The sequence below is a fragment of the Nyctibius grandis genome, chromosome 35 (genome assembly GCF_013368605.1).
Source record: "Nyctibius grandis isolate bNycGra1 chromosome 35, bNycGra1.pri, whole genome shotgun sequence".
Lineage (NCBI taxonomy): Eukaryota > Metazoa > Chordata > Aves > Nyctibiiformes > Nyctibiidae > Nyctibius > Nyctibius grandis.
This window is the reverse complement of record NC_090692.1, coordinates 201,077-223,126: the sequence shown is the minus strand read 5'-3', so window position 1 is coordinate 223,126 and position 22,050 is coordinate 201,077. Positions and strand designations below refer to the sequence as shown.

The 22,050-nt window shown below is 51.3% G+C and overlaps 3 protein-coding genes across 4 annotated transcripts; all 3 read right to left on the bottom strand.

The window, feature by feature from the left end:
* Positions 1-193: 193 nt before the first annotated feature.
* On the bottom strand, positions 194-2,254 carry MVB12A (multivesicular body subunit 12A). Its single transcript, XM_068421725.1, has 9 exons — positions 2,174-2,254; positions 2,000-2,095; positions 1,757-1,853; positions 1,536-1,662; positions 1,327-1,461; positions 1,082-1,164; positions 664-728; positions 532-582; positions 194-423 (listed from the first exon to the last, which is right to left on the bottom strand). Exons 1-9 carry the CDS (start codon positions 2,252-2,254, stop codon positions 361-363), a joined length of 798 nt encoding a protein of 265 aa, XP_068277826.1. The 3' UTR covers positions 194-360.
* Positions 2,255-2,430: 176 nt separating this feature from the next.
* Positions 2,431-6,366, bottom strand: DSN1 (DSN1 component of MIS12 kinetochore complex). Its single transcript, XM_068421756.1, has 11 exons — positions 6,268-6,366; positions 6,138-6,183; positions 5,273-5,620; positions 4,764-4,837; positions 4,493-4,565; positions 4,037-4,124; positions 3,344-3,403; positions 3,108-3,179; positions 2,875-3,022; positions 2,689-2,776; positions 2,431-2,604 (listed from the first exon to the last, which is right to left on the bottom strand). The coding sequence occupies exons 1-11, from the start codon at positions 6,343-6,345 to the stop codon at positions 2,516-2,518; spliced, it is 1,164 nt and encodes a 387-aa protein (XP_068277857.1). The 5' UTR covers positions 6,346-6,366; the 3' UTR covers positions 2,431-2,515.
* A 193-nt stretch (positions 6,367-6,559) lies between these two features.
* On the bottom strand, positions 6,560-18,157 carry PBX4 (PBX homeobox 4). Of its 2 annotated transcripts, none has more exons than XM_068421714.1 (9): positions 17,958-18,157; positions 14,536-14,609; positions 10,029-10,270; positions 9,482-9,672; positions 8,972-9,107; positions 8,574-8,730; positions 8,272-8,378; positions 7,844-7,930; positions 6,560-7,416 (listed from the first exon to the last, which is right to left on the bottom strand). In XM_068421714.1, exons 1-9 carry the CDS (start codon positions 18,155-18,157, stop codon positions 7,324-7,326), a joined length of 1,287 nt encoding a protein of 428 aa, XP_068277815.1. In that variant the 3' UTR covers positions 6,560-7,323. The 2 variants fall into 2 exon arrangements, with proteins under 2 accessions (XP_068277815.1, XP_068277816.1); XM_068421715.1 differs by having other exon boundaries at positions 7,829-7,930; positions 17,958-18,096.
* Positions 18,158-22,050: the final 3,893 nt, after the last annotated feature.

Below are 22,050 nucleotides of genomic sequence, written 5' to 3'. Positions count from 1 at the left end.
ACAAGGAGGGTGAGGCCGCGGGGCAGGAGCTCTCACCCAACAGAAACACCACAAACACCCTCGCAGGAGGTAAAAATAGAGAGTTTAGTGTTGACAAAGCGCAGGAGAACAAACACTGCCCAGAACTTCTCTACATGGTGCTGCTGTAGGTGCCAGCCCTCAAGCCCTGTATTTTAAAACCATTACAAAAATATTTTGGCAGGTGAGGGGAGAAACATTTGCTTCTCCCTCAGCAATGTGTGTAATCAGATACCGACTGCGATTCTTCAGGTACCCTGAAATGTAATCAGAGAGAGGGAGAGGAGCTCAGCCTTGCTGGGTGTTTGGCTGCAGGTCCCGTCCTCGAGGGGGGCTCTGGCGCTAACAGAGGCCGGGCGGGAGCCGGGCAGCGGCCGTCCTTTCGACGACAAAAGCGTAATTGTACTGGAAATAAAAACCACTCGGTCAGGACAGGGCGGGGGTGTTTGAGACACTCAGACCACGACCGCTCGCCGCCCCGAAAGAGAGGCAGGAACAAAGCAGCCCCCTTACCTCGTTCTCGATATCGGCGAGTGATTTAACATTCAGGTCTGCAAGGATGGCCTAAGAAAAGACATCAAATATTTCTAATTAGGACTAGTTAATGAGGGAGGACTAAGAACAGCGGCTTAAAGGAAGACTCACGTTGCTGCCAGAGCTGAGCTTGCTCTCGAAGCGGGGGTGTAGTGTGAAAGGCACGCCGTCCATGGCTGCGGAGAGAGGCAAGAGCTGCTTTAGGAACATCAAAGTTCCTAAAAACCCCCCGTTCCCTCACCGCTGGGGAAAGCAGGGGAGGGGAACGGGTCACCTCAGCCCCCTGAGCGAGGTGTCAAGGGCGCCTTTTAATTGAAGCAAGGGATAACTTGCAGGAAGGGAGAAGCCTTTTAATAAAACTTTCCTCTCAAAATTTAGCTCAATTCCAGTCTTTGAAGGGAACAACCGTGCGGAAGCACTTGGGTAGGAACCAGCCCCCAGCCTCTATTTTAATTATTTTAAAGTTCCCCTTAATTAGGGAGACGCTTGTGCAGCTGCCTCGTTCATTCCGCACGCAGAGCCGCGGTACCTGAGAGGCCGTAGATGGTGGCGGTGTCGTACAGGGATTCCTGCGGAGAGGCACGTTTGATGCTGCACCGAGCCCCGGGTGACCTGCGGCAGATTTAATTAATTAACGTCCCTCACGCAGAGAGGAAGATCATTAGCACAAGCCCCAGAGCACGGGAATGGAAACCACGAGGTGGCACCAGCAGGCGCAGGATTATTCCCAGTCCCGGACTGGTTCAGGTGAGATGGGGAGGGACAAGGAGGTACCTGTGCTCCGAGTCCGGGGGCTGGAGCGAGAGCTGCCTCAGGCCGGCGCTGAGCGTCCGCGGGCGGGGGACGGGCGGGGGGCTGCGCTGCCGAACCGGCCCCTTTTTACACCAAATGGCGAAGTGACCCATTTCCCTGGGGAAGATATGACACCCCCCAGGCTCGTGCCGGGGGCGGCGGGGCGGCGGCGGCGGGCGGGGCCGCCCTACCCTATCTTCAGGTACTGCGGGAGGGCTTTGCTCTTGGAGCTCAGCTTGATGTCCAGCACGGCCGTGGCGGCGGCGTCCCGGGGCAGCAGCTTCACGTACACCCGCTTCTTCCGGGAGACACCGGTCCCTGCGGGGGGGGACAGGCGACAGGGCCGAGGAGGGGGGCTTGGGACCGGGTGCCGTTACACACACCCCCCTCCCGCCCCCGGGGGGGCACTTACGAGGCTCCGGGAACTCGGGGGCGCGGGTGTAGCCGGCGGGCTGCGGGCTCCGGTCGCTCAGCACCTGCACGTCGGTCACCACGGGCCCGGGGGCCGCCTGGACGCGACGGGACCCCTCGGCACCGGACCGGGCTCGGTCCCCAGCCCCCCTCCCCGGTCCCTCCCCTCCGGGCTGGCACTCGCCGCCGTCCCGGCCCCGGTGCCGCCCCCCCCGGTCCCGGTTCCCGTCCCCCCGCCCCGCACCTGGGCTCCGCCGGTGCTCACGCACAGGTACCCGCCGCCCTTGTGCCCGAAGCCCTTGCCCAGGTTGGCCGCCGCGCCCTCCACGGTAACGGTGATCTGCGGGCACACGGAGCGTCAGGCCGCCACGGAACCGGGCGGCGGTGGCCCGTGTCCCCCCCCGCCCCCCGGGCCTACCGCGGTCCAGCCGGCGGGGGCCGCCTCGGGCGCAGCGGCCAAGGCCACGCCGGTGAGCGGGGCCTCCTCCGCCGCCGCCATGGCCGCCACCTCTGCCCCGGGAGTGGCGGAGCTCCGCCCCCCTCCCCGCTGCTGAGCAACCATTGGGCGACGCAAACTGCGGCTGCAGTGATTGGCCGGCGCGCTCTGAGCGACGCGCGCTGGCCAATAAGCGGCGATTGACGCCCAGGGCGCGTTCAAAGGCGGAAGCGCGGAGGGACCGGACAGCGGGAGGCACCGGGAGGCGCCGGGCTCCCCCCGCCTTTATTGACCGCAGCACCGAGAGCGCAGCCCCCCGCCCCCTCAGCCCTCCGGCGGCAGCGCGCTCCTCGGCGGGGCGGCGATCAGCTTGCGCACGGGGGAGTTCTCCAGCTGCCGGAAGGTCCTGGCGGCTGCAACAGGGGGGAAACGCCCGTTAATCCCCGTTACCGGCCCCCACGGGGGCTTCCACCACCCCCCGGGGGACACCCGCTTACCGAGCTGCTCCGACAGGCGCCGGAGGTACTGTCGGCTGTCCTCGCCGAAGGCCTGCAGCAGCTGCACCACTTGCTGGAGCTCATCGAGCTGCAAAACCAAAGCACCTCAAAAAAAAAACCCCAAAAACTCCCTCAATCCTCACCGGGGGCAGAAGATTCTCCCTCAAACAGCTGGGACCAGCTCACCACAAGCTCCATGCAGCTCAAGACCTCGCCCTGGTCATCCAGGATCTGCTGGTAGTTGGGTTTGCTGCTGAGGACTCTGGCCTGCGATGTCTGGAGGTAACTCAGCGGCTCTGCCCGGCCCCCGTCCCTCCTGCACTCCTCCAGCCGCCTGCACAACAAACCATTTCTCTGCCCTCATTTCATTTTCTTTTCAAGCCCTAAACAGCTGCAAGACAGGGAGGAACCGCCCCCACCTGGCCATCTCTTCAGCGCTTCCCTGGTAGCGCCGCAGGAGCTGATCCCAGGAGCGACATTCGGTGCTGAACCTGCGGAGCGGGAGGAGGAGGAGCAGGTCCGTACCCCGCAGCGACAGCCCAGGCTCAGGCTCGTGCCAAGAACAGCCACAGGATTAAACCCCCCCAAAACCCCCTCGAGGAAGAGGTGTCCGAGCCCCCGCGGGCGCTGAGCCTCGGGGTGTGGGCGGGCTCACCTGGCGATGTACTCCTTCACCTGGGCCACCGACTCATCCAAGGCCGAGTCCAGCAAAACCCTAAAGCACAGACGGGACAGAGATTCTTCCCAAAATCTAACCTAAATCTCCCCTCTCTCAGTTTAAAGCCATTGCCCCTCATCCTGTCACTACATCCCCTGACAGAGGGTCCCTGCAGCCCCCCTGAAGCACTGGAAGGCGGCTCTAAAGTCTCCCCGGAGCCTTCTCTTCTCTAGGCTAAACAACCCCACATATCATCCCCCAAACACATGATCCTTATTATCCATGTGCATATAATGTGATTTTTATACCTATTTATTCATCCAATAAGCAAAATCTTACTTGGTCTGCCTCTGACTTCTGCCCCACTCCCCTCTGCAGACCCTGCGTGTGCACAAAGGGACCATCGAGGGGTTTCTTGCCCATTTACAAGTGGATTCTTTCCCCTTTTCACCCCCCTAAACTCCGCGGGCATAATTGCACATCAGCCTTTCCTCCCTGGTTCTGCCAGAGCTGCCTGCATGAGGGAAGCCAGCTAATTACAACATCTAAATGAACCCAGAGCATTGTGACACCGGGTTAGGAAGGTTTTTGCTGGCAGGGTGAGGTCCCTGTACACGCCAACAGTCATTCTGTGTCCAGACCCGCCCCACTGCTCCCACCCCACAGGGGATGAGCTCGGCCAGGCTGTACCCTTGAGGGTCTTCCGTGCAGCCCTTCAGCGTCCCGTCTCGTTTCAGCTTCTGCATGTATCGCTTCAGGTCCTCTGAAACCGAGTGCACTGGAGGCAAAATGAAAACAGGATGAAACAATGCTTGTACCCACCGCCTAGAAAACACCGACACCGAGACATGAAGCTGGTTCCCAACCTGCAGCTGCTGCTCTGGTTCCTCAGCAGAGGCATTCTGGTATTAATTAACTGTTTCTAAAGGAATAACAACTCATCCCTGTGGCCACGGTTCACTTCAGCGCCTCCGTTTGTCTTTTCCCTCCCAGAAACTGGTGACGCAGAGCATGTTAAAAACACCACTCCCCTATTCTGGCTGCCCCCTGGCTGCCCCCACCCCTTCTAGAGGGCGGCTGGTTTCAATCCGAGAGCGGCTCGGGAAGGGTCGGTGGTTTAAGCCCAGGATTACCCCTGCGCCTCACCGTGAGCTGTGAAAGCCTCCGGGCTGAAGCCGTCCGCCTGCTTCAAGACGTGTTCGAGCTTCTGTGCAGAAAACTGAGAGAGAAGAGAACATCTCAGCACCCTTTTGTGAGCTGTGTGACAAAGCTGGGGGGAGGATTCGTTACTCAAGGAGGAAGGAGTCCCTCCTGCCCCAGCCCGTACCTCACAACTCAGTCATACAAACCAAAACATACATTTAGTGGCAGAAAAAAGGCAAGAGAAAAATAATTCACTTTTAAGAGAGGAGCTTACCTGGAAACTGGACAACAGCAGCAGAGAGAGCCGGTCTGTCTCTGGCAGATCCAGGCTAATTGATTTGCTTAATTCTGAAAAATCAAAATTATTTAACAACAATTAAATTCACACCAAGCTACAAACAGCTGGAATGTTCCTGCAAGACACCAAAAGCTCTTGTGTTGGGAGGGTGGTTTGCAGGATGTGGACGGAGCAGGGAAAAGAGGGAAAACCAGAGTTCCTGACAAGGGAAAGTCACACTTAAGGCTCAGCCGTGGAAATACAGAGGCAGAGGCTGCAAACCCCTGCTCTGCAGAACCCGTTAGCGCAGCATCTCCTGTCATCCTCCAGCACCGGGACTTCTGAGACCACTGCCAACACGGCCCTCAGTGGCTACTGGTCTGGAATAACGCAATTAGTCTGTAATCACCCCAAAGGTCGTGCCATGAGACTAAATTTCAACTCGCTGCAGGCTGCCACACGAGTTGCTCAAGAAGGTTGATGAAGGGAAGCAGCAGAGCACGCACCAGTGACATCCTGGTGAACCGGGGGCAGAGATTTTCGGCGCTTCGTCCCCTTCAGGCTCGAACGACACCAAGAGCGACGCTTGGCTTGAGGAGTGGTGATGAGCTGCCTCGGGGACAAGCTAAAAGAACTCAAGGTATGGTCTTTCCTGGGGCTGCTTCTCCAGGGAGACAGCCTCTTGTCACTAGATCCGAGGGGGCTTTTCCTGACGCTGGGACTTTCCTGGGATCTTTTCCTCATGGCCGCTGCGGTTGGCTCATAGGGACTAACGTTCTTCTTGCCAACAGCAGTCAGGTCAGGTGGCTTTGGGAATTGCTCAGGATCTGCTTTTTTCTCTCCAGGGTCCGATTCTGAGAAAAACAGACAGAAATCCATATGTCAGCAGGGTCAAAAGAGAGGAAAGGGTCTGTCCTGGTTTCGTGGGGATAAAATTTATAGAATCAAGTTTCTGTTACACTTTGTTTCAGTTTGTGGCCAGCTGGGGGATGGTGATCAAGGCCATCAGCAGTTAAATCCAGGGCAGCTGCCCCTCAGGTGTATTCTATAACATTAACATCATGTTCACTGTAAAAGGGAAAGCTTGGGGGGATGCGGGGGGGCTCTTTTTGCTCTGCTCTCTTCTCCCCTTCCCTCTTTCTCCTTCTTCTCAACAACCTGTTCTTTGAGCTTTACTTTCTAGCTCGGAGCACCAGCAGCGCCGAGGGGCGACGGCTGGATCACCGCTCACAGCCTCCCGAGGCTCCCGGTGCCTCCGGTTCTCCCTTCCAGCACGGAGATCCTTCTCCCAGGCGCCGGGCAGAGCCGGGGGGGTGATGCTCGGCTCCACCCAGCCCTCCCCGCTCCCAGCCCCGCCGCTGCCGCCCTTACCTGCCGCCACCCCTTCGGCCGCAGGGCGGGCTCCGCCGGGGGAACGCTGAGGGGAAAAACCCGTTAGGAGGCAGGCAGCGAGGCCTCCCTGAGGACCCCTCAGCCCAGCCGAGCCCCCCTCAGCGCTCACCTCCTCCTCCGACCCGGCACACGGCCGCGGGGGGGCGGCGGAGCGGGGCCCGGAGCCCCTCGGCGTAGGCTCCGCCATGGCGGCCGTTGGGCGCGGGGCATGGCGGGAAGGCGCGGCCCGCCCGCCCTCAGGCGGCGCATGCGCAGAGCCCGCCGCGCGCTTCCCGCCCTTCGCTTCCCGCCCTTCCCTGAGGGAGCGCGGCGCTCCCTCCTCCCCTCAGGGAGCCCCGGGGCCGCCTCAGCGCGCAGGTGAGGAAAGCCGAGAGCTAAAAAACAAGAAAGACGACACAAAAGAAAAAAAAAAAAGGCTTTGGAAGTTTATTATCTTTGATAAAATCTCAACTGAAAGGGGTGGACTTTGTTAACAGCTGCAGAAATGCACAAAAACCCTATTATCCATGGGGCAGTCAGGTGGTTGTGTTGATTATTTTTTTTTTTTTCACTAGACATTAAATTAGAATGACGTGGAATGACACAGGATGGAAGGTCCTACCCGAGAGCAAAGTCCAGTGAGAGTTTTGGTAAAGCGACGTTCTGATTAATTAAGCTCAGAATGAATTCTAGTTAAGAAAAAGCTTATTTTCCCTATACAAAATTACAATACAGAGAACGCATACAATTACAATACGGGGGGGGGTTTAACTGTTAGTAGCTATCAACTAGAACAGAAATTTCATAGTAAAAAACTTTATGGAAATTAAAATAAGTCAATTTTCTTAAGCTGTAAAACTTGAGACAAACGCCAAGTTCTAGAAGAGACACTTTCCGATTCTTACCATAAAATCCTTATTTTAAAAAATGAATTTGGTCAGGAAAATGAAGCAAGTTCTTTTAAAACAATTTCACATCCCAATGGGCATAAGTCAAAAGAACTCGACTGCATGAGGCTGAGAGGTAGAGAGGTATCATTGTAATCACAATCTTCTATTGGTTCCAGGGGTTTTTCTGAGGTAATTAGCTGTGTGTCAAGTTGTATAAACAATAGTATTGGCAAAAAGAGCAACATTGACAAATTACACTAATGACCTCTTTCCTCTCATCAATAGGTCCTAAAAACTTAATTAGATGCATCCGAATTAACACTTCCAGGGTCTCCAGCAGGTGAAGTGATTGATGAAGGGGTGGTAGCATCCTGCCAGCTGCCATTAGCCTGAAGGGAGAACAAATGTATAATTTCATCAAATCTTTAAGAAACTACTTGCAGACAACAAAGTATGCCTTTACATATTTACACCTTACAAGGAACAGTGGTTTTGAAAGGAAATAACTGTATCTGCTCTGGCAAAGCAGAGTCCACAAATACCCCATAAAACCTCTTCCCCCTCCCCGATTTCACGGTGTTACTCTTGTTCCAAGTGCCATCTCCTTATGCCAGCATTAACTGAAACGCACATTTTCTGGTGAGCAAAGCCAAAATTTTAAATCAAGTCTCCGTGAGGAAAAGGCTCTTGTATTAAACTACATCTTTTTCCAGCTTTTTCCTATCCCCACATCAGAGATGTCATGGGAATAGAAAGTCAACATTTTTTCACAGATCATTAACCAGGCAAATTAACGAATACCTCGGTACATCTTACATCTATGCGCTGCGTCGTGTACAAAGGATTCCCCACAATTGTGTCATATCTTCCTGTCTGGTGTATGACGTGGTGTAAGGAATCCATCTAGAGTAAGATCCCACACAATGAGAGCAGTAAGGATAAAACGTCATGGTGAAATGCAGTAGGATGTGGTACATGTCTTTTGGGCCAAAAAGTCTTTAAATAAGGGGAGGTTTTTTTGCAGGAAGACAAGTTTTCTCTGCAGTTTTTGCTGTCACCTGAGCTGCACAGAGCTAGTTCAGATGGATTTAGAAATTCAGCAGAAAGTTTAACAATACTGTTAACCACAAATCCTAAGCAAAGTTCTACTTATATGGAACAAGACTGACTCTAAAATGAGAAAATGCTGATTAATGTAAATTTAAAGGGATAAAAGAATAGCAGCAGGTTTTTTCCTTACTGACCTGCGACTGCACATTGGCTCCCACTGGGGAGCTCTGGTAGGAAGTCAATGACTGCAGGTTTATAAACGAATCTCCGGAATTGGTCATCTTAAAAGAGCCAGAGGAAGCTGAAAAAAAAACCAACCCATGTTTTAATGAGAAATAAAACCCAGCAAAAATGGTTCTTCAACAAGTATTACATAAGTTTAAAAGAAAAAGAAAACCTATGACTGTCAAACATCGGCAGTCCGTGGTACTAATTGTCACAAGAAATAATTAGGGACTTCTGAGCAGACAGACACTTCACCAGCACTCTCACTCACCTGAATTTGGTGTAGACGGAGAATTTGCCTGGTTGCCTTGAGCCACGACATTGGTTGCATCCACTGCTGTTTTTGCGGCATAAATATTAGCTTCTTCTTGGAACTTCCCCATGTTTTTTTTGTATCGAATTCTTTTGTTACCAAACCAGTTGGAAACCTGGAGACGTAGATCGCTGTTAGCATTCGATCAAATTATTACGTTTTCCTCTATGTGCAGAAGTTACCAGCAAAGGAGACGTTTTAAACTAGGCTTCAAGCAGAAAATACCTATTAAATACCTTCAGAATAACCTAAATCCTATTTAAAGTACCAGTGACAAGCCTGTTGCTAACTACGGGATAAAAAAACATCGTTCAAGGAAAAAAAAGTCACTTAATTCCAGATAAAACACTTGATACCTGTGAAACTGTAATGCCACCCTTCTTCGCTAGCTCTTCTTTGGCCTCTTCACTGGGGTAAGGATTACTCAGGTGCGAATAAAAATACTCGTTCAGAACTTCTGTCGCCTGTTTGCTGAAGTTACGTCGTTTACGCCTATAAAAACATCAGTTATTCCTATTTAAATTGTCTTACAGAGTGGCTAGAGCACACTGTTGGCTTGTCTTCTCCTCTAAATTACATTTGGTTTGAAGGTGAATGTAAGACTTGAGTGGAATTGGTGTTGGTGTCAAAGCAGGCGTAACGGGTGGCAAATTCTTAATTTGAATTAAGAATTCTTAATTCTGTATTCTTTAAGAATTTCTTAATTCTTAATTCTTTAAGAATTTCTTAATTCTTAATTCTTCTAGTTTAAATATTAACTAGACCAACCCTGGGCATGACAGACTTGGGATTTCTCACACAATCACAAGCAACAAAAGCCGCTCAGGCTTAAACATCCGTTGTCCCTCGGTTGTGTTTTCTCATACCTGGCATCGAGGAAGCGCGAGCGCAGGATCATCACGGCCTCGCACGTGCTCTGCTTCAGCTGCATCTGGATGGTGCTGAATTTGCCGTGGATTATGTTCACCATGCGCTCGATTTCTTTTGGCGAAATCGGCCTTGTTCTGCTCTGCTCCCTAAGCAGGTTCATAACGTGGGTGGTGAACTCGCTGCAGGCCTGAAAAGACACACATTTGTATCGACAAACAACAAAACACCCGAGAATTCGTTTCCCCAACAAGAATATATATCCAAAACGCTTCAGAGGAGTTTCCATGTTTCAGCTTTACTCTTATTTACCCTTAAAAAACGGCAACAAAGACAAACGAGACATTTATTATCTTCAGTCTGATGTCCAGTCCCTCTATCTTCACCCTACTTCTGTAACACTGAGATAAGTTTTCCACTGAATCGCTCTCCTCGCGTTCACCTGAACCCGTTATACCTCCTGTTCCGTTCTCACAACCGACACCAAAGGAAAAAACGGTTATTTTTAATTGAGATGATAAAAACTCTTCCATGCAGAAAGATCACCTGTTCATATTTCTCTAGCTCAGAGTGGTATATCTGTCGGATCTGTGACAGCTTGGCCCTGTAGTCAGAGTGTTCAATGCTATTGTCATTTGGACAGCCACCTGATGTTGCTGCTACAGCCATCGGTCCTCCTCTTCCTCTTTTCTCGGGCCCGGAGACACCCTCTGCCAGCAACATGTTATCTAGTCTCATTAGTTGAGCATCTGGGGGATCTTCTTCCTGAATACCGCGAATACTTAACACTAGATAAATATAAAGAGGGAATCAAAAGATTATTTCCGAAACAGGAACGAGCATCCATTTCAATTCTGGCAAAGAAGCTTTAGCAGGTCTTGAGCTCAAGAAAAAAAAGGGAGTGTTTAACGAAGCCACAGGGCAACACATCAGAACGAACGGGGCATTATTCAGGTTGAGAAACACCAAAACATAAGGCGAGTTTTCAAATTATTCAAGTTTGATTCCAAGCAAAAACTCCATTTCCCAAACTTTTTGACAATTAATTACGAACTCCCTTCTTTAAAAAGGGCAAGAACTCATGAGATACTGAGTCAATACTACAAATGCCAACAGCTTTTTGGCTTTTAATTTGATTTTAACTGCTAGCCAATTTGAGTTGGAGGAACAGTTGGTCTTAGCCTTGTGAAGCTACCAAATTCAAATGACCTTTTCCAAATTGTAATTGGCAAGTTAACGGGATATTATGTTCCCTACCAAAGATAAACACAAAATATCTCTGGTTATGCAAAGATTCTAGCGCGAGGGCAGGAGAACAATGTACAGAGACATTAAACTTCTGAATTAATAACAATTTTCAGCACCCAACAGGCAAAAGAACAGCTCATCTAAGAGAACCCCAATGCACCACAGACGTAATTCTGAGCACACAAGCAGCCTAAGCTCACAATCACATTGCTGAACCTCCTATTTTGCAGGCTGTACAGAAACTACTACACAATTCTGAAGAAAAGGGAGCTTTGGAGTGGCTGCAGACCCTCGCCCTGCCACAGCAACCCAGCTCTTCTCCAGAACATCCCCCGTCCTTTTGCAAGCCAAAGGTAAGGCAAAAATAGCTGTGACGTAGATCGTGTGTAACTGTTGAACTCAAGCTCAGACACCAGTGAGAGAGGAAACTGTTGACTATTTAAGAAGTTTGTGGCTTTTCTAACTCATTACAGAATTAAAATTAATACCTTATAAAGAATAAATAGCAGACCATCTAATGCATGCACCCTTTAATGAGTGATTGTTACAAGAAATTAAACGCAGAAAAAAGTTTTTTTTAATTTGTTGGCGGTTTTTTGTTTTCAAACGTCGCCAGTTCTCCTTTTTTCCAGCAGAGAGTTTGCCAACGGCCATTTGCTCTCAGTCTTTTTGGCAAAACTCACCCTAAACTATCTGGGCTGGGAAGTGTGAATTCAGTGCAACAGATATTGTGGTGTCACCTTCTTATCTGAACGTGCTTCTGCCAAACGTCTTGTTATGCACATTATGATGCATATCAGAGTACCTCGTGTTGAAGTCAAGCTCCCAGCTGCAGCTTAATTTTATGTCACTTGTCTAATTATGGTAATTAGACATTAGTTATCATCAATTACACATAAGCTCATCTCAAGCTGACTCCTGAAAAGCATGTATAAAGCACCTTCCCAGTCTGGAGGGAAGACTCTGGTTGGCTGGCTCCAGGAAGGCACGGGAGACTAGAACGGAGTTAACGGCCATCAACACACCACAAACTGCATTCCCAACCCAGCAGCTCAAACTTTTATTTCATAAACCCTCTCAACGGTGAGCAGACCTAAGAATCAATGAGTCCAAGAAGCTCCGTCTGTTCGACCCGCTCCATCAGGTTGATTTTAAACTTTTGGCCTAACTGCAGCATCTTAGCATGCGTGACAGTCAAAACACGAGTTTAAACATCATTGCCACGGATATTATTTGTAAATTTAAGCCGTCATCCCCCAGAATGGCTACCTTTTGTGTCTTTATTTTTACTTCTAGAATCTTCACCTAACGATAATATTTGTACAGATTGTAAGTTACATCAGATTCACTCAAAACTTCCTACTCAGTGAACTCACACCTGTGTGTGCTCCAAGTAGCAGCCAGTTCCAGTTTCCAGGAACGAGAGCTGCAGTTGTTCACCTGCCAACCTTTTCAGCACGCTTACCGACTAGATTTCATTAAACAAAAAGGATCCCAAAGGGAAAAAAAAGTAGTTACCACACAAAAAAAGCAGCATCCCAGTCAACACTGACTCGTTACATCTGCCTGTCCTCACACACTGCTTGTTACCGACTTGGACGCTTCTCAGCAGCCTTTTGGCCACCAGATTTTCCAAGTTCCCACAATAGTTTAAGCACATATAACGACTCTATTAACACTCAAGATGCTAAGAGGCTGCAGCTATGCCACAACCAGTTATGGCACAGTGTTTGAAGCGTGATTTAGAAAGTCCTTGCTAACAGTGAAATCGTTCACACTTAAACACTTCCCTGAAATCCTTCACAACCCACCACTTTTACGGATGTTTAAGAAAAACCCTGCACTGGCTCAAAAGGCCCGAGGAGCCGCTGCCTTCAGCTGTACCAGTGTAACATTGTGCATTCTCTGGCACGTCACCTACCAGATATTCATCAAATATGTAAAATAATTATACTAAGCAAAATGAAATTCCCATCATTTCTAATTAATCTTTAATTAAAACACCTCACAAACTAAGGTGCTGAAGCCTCACTCAGTATGCAAATGCAATCATTACAATATATTTACATCTCATTAATTAAAGGTTTGCAGTTCTGTAATGAACTGTACAAGATCACTGGTACCAAAATAAGTGACACACACTTTGCTCAGACTTGCTTTCCTTTCCAGATTTTCCTTCCTAGAGCAAGTAAGGCAGAAGAGCACGATAAAGATGCCTCTTCAAACAGCTACATACGCTTCAGGCCTGTATTTAAGACTTGAAAATAAAATACCTGTTTTTCCCATAACTGGTTTAAAATAAAAAAAAAAATAAAATCATTTAGAGGGGGAGGAAACCCAGGGCTTGAACAAAATATTAAATGTGGCCAAATCTATTTAAATTACAAAGGATCATTTGTAATTTCTTTTTAATTAATAAACACGATTGGGGAGAATTTTCCAGCACCTTTCAGCCGGCTGCCCCTTGCGAAGGCGTACAGCTTATCCCAAGCTATTGTCAATGACACCAGCGCTCCAACAAAGGGCAAAGGAAAGATGGAGGGGGGGGAGGAACGTGTTTGAAACCGATTTCTGAGCTAGAAAAGCAGCTTGTGTGCCTGGGTCACAAAGGAAGCCCCAAAACCTCGTGCTACAGTATGTCCAGGCTTTTGTCTGCTTGAAGCCATAACATCTGCTCCCCATAATTTAAATAAGGAAGAGACAGACCATCAGACATTCAAAAACCTACGAGACCAAAACAAATCCAGCAGAGTCTGCTCCTGCCCGTGTATCTCGCTCAGAGAAGTCTCAATCAATAAAATGCAGAAGGCAGCTTTCAGCGTAGAAAGGAAAAACAGAGGGAAGACCCTCTTCCAGGACAGCAATCCCCAAAGGAGGGAGAGAAACGCACACCCAGGGAGCACACACACACTTGCTACCACAACATTTCTCTTCAGAAGCAACCTGATATCCTAAGAACACAATATATGCAACCAAACTCTCCAGAACAGAACGTGTCCTGTCTGCCCCAAAGCTGCCCCCGATGACAAGGGCACGCAGAGGACGGAACCGCGTGGCCCCTCACCTGGCCATACAACGAGGAGCACTGCTGGCTTCCCTACTCTTTTAGAAAAAATAATCCAAACGTGGGTTTAGGATGTTAAATGTTAACACAAGAAAAACACCACCATTTTGTTACGTATCATGAAAGCAGTTACCCTCTAAAAAACCATCAGAATTCACTATAGTTTATAGAAATTAGCTATTCAAACAACAATCCTTAAGTGTTTGTGTACGAGCATACACTGGGCGACTGAAAACCAAAACCCCTTTGCCCCCAGAGCTTCTGCTCCTCAAAGCTGCGTGACCACCAGCTCCATTTCCTGCTACTTCTTTATTTTCCCAACACCCCCGAGCGTTCTGCCTCCCTGTCTCTTTTTCTCCCTAATACAGTTATTTGGCAACTTTGAACTCTTCCTACCACCACAATTTTGGTACCATTTTCTTAAAGGAAAAAACACAGCAGGATTATTCAGGGTTCTATAGATCCAGCCAGACATCAAACAACCCCAGCCTCTAGGTTCTTCACATACACACAACCAGAACACTTGCTCCAATAAGCAGCATTGTCTCTCCAAACGTGCACACAGACAGCATTAGAAAAAGCACATCAAATTGCCAGCTTACAGAAGACTGTTAGCCAAAATAAATAGCTTTAAGTTGTAGAATCTCCCAGGGAAAATCCAGGGCATGTTAAATGAGAGCAGAGCTGACGACTGAACGGGGTTTTTTGGGAAAGCTGAGGCCAGAAAAGACACCAACGCACCTGTTTTCTCCTTGATCTCACAGAGCACGCTGAAAAGAGCAGGCTTCATCCTGTGGCAGTTCAAGGCATGTTTTCTGCAGAGGAAGAAGAAAGAAGGAGTGAACGCCAAGGAGAAAGGCGGAGAGATGCCAAGGCCTACAGAGAACTGGATCGCGCTTCAGGAGCGGCAGGTTAGTGCGTAAGATTCACACAGAAATGTGCCAGTTCTGGTGATGGGGTTCATTTAACTGCCCCCCTCAGTCATCACTAGGGGCAAATGGTCATAAAAACGTGCAGGCCTTAAAATCCAAAATTCCGCGTCGCTCATAGGAACTGTGCACACCTGCAGTTCTACCACAAACATGTTTTATACGTGGGGATAAAAAGCTCCTTCTTGAGTCACTACGTTTCTATAAAATCTAATAACGGAGTCCATCCCAAAAGTAGAAAAAAAACAGTGTCTTTAGAGCGTAGAGATCCTGAACAGCAGGAACACCACGGAACACCAGCACCACTGACGCACCCGGCTCACGCCACGAGCGGCCACCTGCTCCGAGGAAAAGCAGATTGTATTTAACAGCGCTGTGGGACAAGCTCTGCCACACGCGCTCATTCTGCCTTTCTGAAGCTCTTCCAGGGTCTGCTGCTTTCTTTTCCTCCCTTCTCACCAGGAAGAGACAATGTTAATTGCACTATTAACACAAAATCCATCCTAACGTCTAATCAAAACAGGGAATTACATCTTTTGCTGAGTGCAAACACATGTGAGGGGCGGTGAGCCCCGTCTAGAAGCAGGGGCTGAGGTTCCCCACGGAGGCGGGCGGTGTTTCACCCAGCCATCGCCGATTTTCACGGGCAGCCAGCAGTCAGGCGCCCACTTCCACTGGAAGTCAGGGGAAACAAGTATCTAGCTGCAACGTACACCTCAAACAAAGTCTCTTTTGCTTCTTGGGACCCCTTTTGTAATTCTGAAATAATATTTAAACCACCTTTATAGCCAGGTTTCAGTGTGGTTTTTATACAAGTACAAATTGGCCTTCCTTCTCGCACACCCGTCAGTCCTCCAGCCATTGGGAACGGCACAAATACAGGTGCTCGGCTCCCCCACGACGCTCACAGCTCCTGCTGGACCACCAGCGAGCACCAGAACGTGAGCTTTTAACGAAAAATCACAGAACCCGCAGCCGACTGGCCGCTGTCCTTCGTGCCACAGCCCAAGGAAGGGTGAAACCCCTTCAGCTATGGAGATGTTTGGTACTATCAGCCCCCAGACAAACAGCCTGAGAACAAAGGCAGCTGAGCAGGCAGCGAGCGGAGCCTATTGTCCTCGCCGAGGAGGGAACAGAACGGGGGGGAGAGGGAGAGAGAAAATGAATTCCGAGCCTCTGCTCTCCACCCGGGTCTGAAAAGCGGCGTTTAGGTACGAGGCAGCAGAGATCCCAGCCCCGAGATAATTGTGTAATTAATATGGCCACTAACTCCCGTGGAGAAGACTAAGGTGATAACGTAACGTGTTTAATAGCGGCGTTAAACTCATCGTCTTCCTTTCAATGAAACTTTCACCCAAGTTTTCAACCTGGACTTTAAAAATTCTCGTTGCCTGCACTGAAAGAACGCTCTGATGTTCACCAGGCGCTAAAATAACACCCACAACACGTCAACATGCATTTTTAATACAGAAGAACAGAAGCAATCCCCAACAAACGAAGCCGTTAACGCCGTGAGGTGTGGGAAGTCCCGGACCCTCCTCCACGTCCCTGTACGCTCGTGCGATGGGTTGAACCAGGCCTGAGTTGTACTTTCTCAGCAGCACGGACTGAGTAAACCCAACAAACTTCTTGTCCAGAAGACAAAACCTTCTTTTACGCATATATACGTGAAAATAATTAAAAGTTGGAGGCCTTCAAAGCCTGCCGTGCTTCGGGTGGACTCTGACAGCATTTCCAAGGCAGTGTTGAAGTCATTGAGTTCAAACAACGGCCAAGCCGCTTTCCAAAGCCCGTTCCCCAACTCTTATTTGAAACTCAAGTACCTGACAGATTTATTCTGCTCAAAGTTAGCTTAAATACGAGGTCGTGAGAGAAAACTGCAGCTCTTCTGCAGCACACAGGCACATCCAGGCCTATGGAACCTACCCAGGAGCTGCGGGGGGTTATTTCCCAGATACGGCGCCAGGGAGGAAAGAAAAACGTAAGTTTGGGGAAGGAGCAGCAGTCCTAAGCCTGAGCCCCACTCGGGCTCCACTGCCCGACGAGCTGCAGTTGAGTTACCTGAAAGAGTCGACTTTAGACCCAAATTGTGACATTCTTAGAACACAGTTTCTCCTTGTATTCACATAAATCCGCTCAGCCGTCAGGAATCCCGGACCTGGCCTCGGTAACGCCGCTGCCTCGGCACCCCAGCTGCTGACAGCGACAGCCGTACCCAAAACCGCCTAAACTTTAGGCACAGATTAAAGAAAACCCGGCACGGTTTTATTGGCACCGTGGCAATCACCACGATAGGGGAATCGGGGCAGCCGGGGCAGCGGCACCACGCTCACTGGCATGAAAAAGGCCAGAAAAGCACTTTGCAGATTTTTATAAACCCACTCTCTCAAGCCCCCACCTTCTCCCCAAGCCCCTCACGGCGGGGCTGCCCACCTCGCACAGCAAAGCATGTAATTACGTGTAATTACACGGCGCCAATCAAGGCCGGACGCACCAGAAGACGCCGAATTCCGCTCCGTTTCCAGGCCGGTTTTGCCGTATCATTATTTACGCCCCGGTGACGTCAAGAAGACGCAAAGAACCAACGTCGGGATTTTGCCTTTGAACATGATCCGAGAGAAACTTCTTGATGGTGGCAAAACCCCCTCGGAGCCCCTCGCCCCCGCGCCGGGAGGGGCCCCACAGACCCCCAGCTCCTCTCGCCTCCCTCCCGAGCAAACCTCTCGCCCTCAACAGCAGCCGGTGCTTCGGTTTTCCCGTTCCCGGCAGCACCGGGCAGGACAATCCCGTTTCCACCCGGGATAACGGCCGCAGTCAGCTCACCCGGGCAATGTCACGATACCGTGAGAAGGAGGAAGAGTCAAAGGGTAATTCCGAGGGGTCCGGGCGTCCTCCCGGTGCCGGAGGCCGGTACTGAAGCGTGCCCCGGCTGACGGGAGGCCAAGACACGGAACCACCGGGAACCGAACGTGGAACTTTGCGCCAAAACCCCCTCGGCTTCCCCCGCCGCAGCCGCGGCCCGGAGCCGCTGCCCTCCGCCTCCCCTCGCCACAGCCCCCGGTATCGACCGGAGCGGCGGGGCCGACGGTGACCCCCTTCCCCATCCACCCGCCGGCGCCGCGCAGAGCTGAGTCACGGCGCCGGGCTGCGCGGGAAGGCGCCCGGTACCGAGCAGCTCCGCCGGCCCGCTCCGCTCCGCCCCGCTCCCCGCCCGGCGGCTGGGCCCGCCGGTACCTGGCCTGGGCCTCGTCCAGGCTCTGGTCGGTGATGGCCATGATCTGCTGCAGGACGTCGCCCGTGTCGTGATGCGCGGGCGGCGGCCCCGGCGGGGGCGCGGCGGCCGGATCCGCGGCGGCGGGCGGAGGCGGGATTCCCCCGGGTAGATTCACCCCGGCACCGTGCGCCGCCGCCAGCAGCCGCGACGGGTCCTCCATGGCGGGGAGGCGGCGGGGCCGGTCCGCCGCGCACGGGCAGCGGCGCGGCCCCAGCGGCTCCCGCACAACAGGGCCCAGCGCCCGCAGCCCCCCCCGCACCGCGCCGCCGCCGCCGCCGCCGGGCCCGCCCCGCGACGTGCCCCGCCCCCGCCAGGCCACGCCCACCCCCGGACGCTGGGGGCGGGGCCACCGAGCGCCCCGCGCTGGGTCCTAGTGCCGACCGCCCCCGGCTGCCACCGCCTCCCGTCCTCTTCCCCGCTGCTGCCCCGCGGTTCCCCGGGCAGCACCGGCGGCCCCGTGGGCTGCGTTTACCGGCGGAGGTTCCCGAGGAGCCAACGGGGTCAAATCCGCGCCGTAGCGTCAGCGCGGCAATCGGCCATTTCATAAAGCTCTATTCAGATCAGCTTGGGGGTTCCCTAATTGCCCTCTAATTTGCCTGGGCAGACAATAAACCCTTCCCATGCTAATAGACATTTAAACGCGGTGCGATGATTCCGTTCTTTGCCCAGCCGCCGCCACCGTTTTCGTATGTACCTGATGTCAGGCCAAGCATTGAACAAACACGATCCTTAGCCCCGATTCTCCGCTTTTTACACTCAAACAGAGCAAAATGATTCTGATAAACACTCGTGGAGTTTCATTAGTAAGAAACACAGTGGAGGGAAGAATTAGACTATATACTTTGTTGCTAACATAGTGCATGTTTTTGAGTAACCTGAGGAAACTCTCTCACCTCTAAACCGATTTATTCTGCCCAGTCACTGCTAAGCTGCTCCTCAAACACCAACACCACCAGCACCAGCCAGCGCCATAATTGCCTTCCTCCATCAGCCTGGGTTCACTCACTGCTTTCCAGGATTTACATCCTTTTACAGCTGTATTTCAAGCAGAAGCACCCTCCCCACTCCTGCTTGCTACCAACCCAACTCTCACGTCTTCACCTCCCAGGCAAAGCTAATTTAACACGCAGTGTTGCCGTTTTAGTGCTGTTTAAAATAACAATATCGATCCCGCAAATAAGAAGCGCTGCATTCATCCTCCAAAGCTGGCGTATGACATTCATCTTCTGCTTCAGAACACCCCGTCCAGGGGCGATCCCCCTCAGAGGGCTGGTGGCCAGGTCTCTGGGGCAGCCAGGCACGGCAGCTTCTCAGCAAAGTCTTTGCAAAGCAAACGTTCCCTCCTCGACAACGCGATGAGTGATGGAAGTGCTGCAAAGTGACCCGCAGCTTCCCTCTGGGGACGTTCCCGGCGGAGCAAGTGCAGCACATGGGAATTGCTCATCTGATGCAGCTCTGCTCTGACAAAGCTAAAACATCTTTTCTGTTCTGCTGCAGCAAATGCAGTGACGTTCTTGTGAATAAAAAGTTTACTAAAAGTAGCAATTATGGTAACGCCCAGGGCTCCTCTCCAACTACAAGGCAGGGAAACCTCCTTCTCCGCCCTTCCCCTTTTAGCTCATTCTCTCCCCTCTAACACCATGTACCTCTCACCCCCACTGACGTTTTCAGGCACCACTACAACCACCCTCACTGCAGAGTCATGGTCAGGAGTCTCAGCACACCCCTGCTCCCTGGGGGGGAATTGTTGCATTTAGGAAAAAAAAGACAAAACTTTGTTATATTAGAAAATTTCCAAGAAACTGCTGGTATCAGCAAACACAAACATGGAAGTACTGAGTTCCCAGACCTCTGCTCTCCTCCATCCAGATCATAAAATCTTGTTTCCAGGCAGAGCATTACCCTTCTCTGAGTATTGGTGTGTTTATTGATCAAACTGACTGAAGCTTTAAATCAGAGAGGAAAACAATAACCACAGCAACACTCCCCATCGACCTGCTCTTGGTATATTTACCTTTGTGTTTTTTAATCATTGGGCAGCATTTGGACCAGCAGCCACATTGATGTGCAGAACCAGAACAGCTTCTTACTGGTTTAAGTATACATGTGTATTGGTGTGTGTAGATGTGTAGATATAGTCCCAGTGATGGTTATGATGAAGGTTCAGTGCTGAAGCAACCCTGGCTTCACACCTCCCTGGATCTGGTTCTACAGGGACACCACTTGCAGAGCCAAGCAGCAGTTTTGCTCACACTACTCCTTTCCACCCATTACACCACCACCATGGGAGCAGAAACAGGGTGGGGATGAAGACAGGAGAGAGTGAGGCAGGGAAGAGAACGCCAGTGACAGAGGGAACAGATAACCACGGCAGGTCCCAGGGCTGTGCCTGGGCTCAGAGCAATCAGCCCCTCCTCGGTTATCCCAGCTCACCAGCAAGTGATAACCCTGCTGCTTCAGACAGATTCGAGCACATCACTTTAGTGAAGTTCTGCATCCATTTATTCCACCATAACGCCACAGATTTGGGACCTTGATGGGACCTGGCTTTACGAGCTAGAAGTTCCCCCTCACCTCAGTCAGGCAGCGATTGCCCCCCGCTTTGTGACACTGAACACACACACTTTTTTTTTATTTCCAGGCTTTATTTCATGCAGGTTCTTGCATAAAATGCTGGGGCCAAATCCAGTTCTGAGTCCCACCCTTTAAGACCCCAAGGAAGGCAAAACCTGGCTCCACGCACTCACACTTGTCAGGTTTTCACAGTGAGGGAGCCCGTTTTCCCATGTCACAGGGCTGAATGTTTATGACCCCGTGGCTCTCCGAGCGCTCGGGGGATGCTGACTGATGGGATACAGAGCAGGCACCGCTGGAGAAACGCCGTATTTCTCAGCCGTTTGCTAAAATGATTAATAAACCCTCTTTTCTCATTCACAGGCTGACTATACGGGCAAAGGGAGCTGGATTAAAAGATGACAAGAAATTAAATTGTCTTGCAAAAGTTCTTGCTGATGCAGCCAAGGGAACGGGGAGAGCTGTCTCCAGCTCCCTGATAAATCGCCCCGTGCATTTCGATTGAAAATGGGCCGGGGTATAATTAGCAAGTGAATTCTCTCCTGTCAGCACAAAAAGGAGGGGTGGGGGGAAGAGTTCATTTTAAAACTGAAGCCAGGACTTCAGCTGCCAGCTGACAAGTTATAAACTGAGCCTGAAGCCCGCAGAGCATAAATTCACAGGGAGATACACCCCCACTGCAGTCTAAGCCTTACCTCTGGGCATTGCTACAGCTCAAGTAAGTGTGTGTGTTGTGATGGGATTAAATTAGCTGCTGGACCCACGACCACTGGTTGTGTGAGGGGAGGCAGCAGCACACAAGTGGTGAACTCCCCAGCAAGAAGCTTGCACGCTCCCCAGCTGTATTTCAGAGTTCATCTGGACCAGACCATGCCCATAAGATATGGAAGTTGTATGTACCTCTGTGAAGATACCTGCCCACTACACCTGCACGTTGTTCACGTAGGCAGCAATACTCACCTTGCTCTTCCATCTGTGTCTCTCTCTTCCTGTCGGTGTCCTCTAAGTTGGAGCGTATGAACTTGGTTTCACAGATCAAAGCCTTTGCTCAGCCCCGAAACTAACAGGGACGTTGTGGGAAACAGGCTCCAGTGCCACAACTAACGGCACCCAGTTCCTAGATTCACACACCGGTGGCAGCATGGGTGGCAGCAGGACAGGGAGAAGGGGACACCAAGCCTCAGGCAGGGACCAGGAGAACACCCGGCGAAAGCAAAGCCTGGCCTACATTGCCTCCCGGCGGAGGAAGGCTACAGCACGCCCACAACAGCCACCCTCATCCCCGCAGCAGCTGCCAAGGCTGTCCTGCCAGTAAGGGGACTCGTGAGCTACTGCCGAGGAGGATCAGCCACTCACCATCTCAAAACACCACTTGTAGAGATCTCGGCGGGCTCTGGAGAGCCCCATCCCATCGCATCGTACCGCTCCTGGCTTCTGCTTGTGCTTGTTCAGGCACACGTCCTGCAGCTTCAGCCTCAC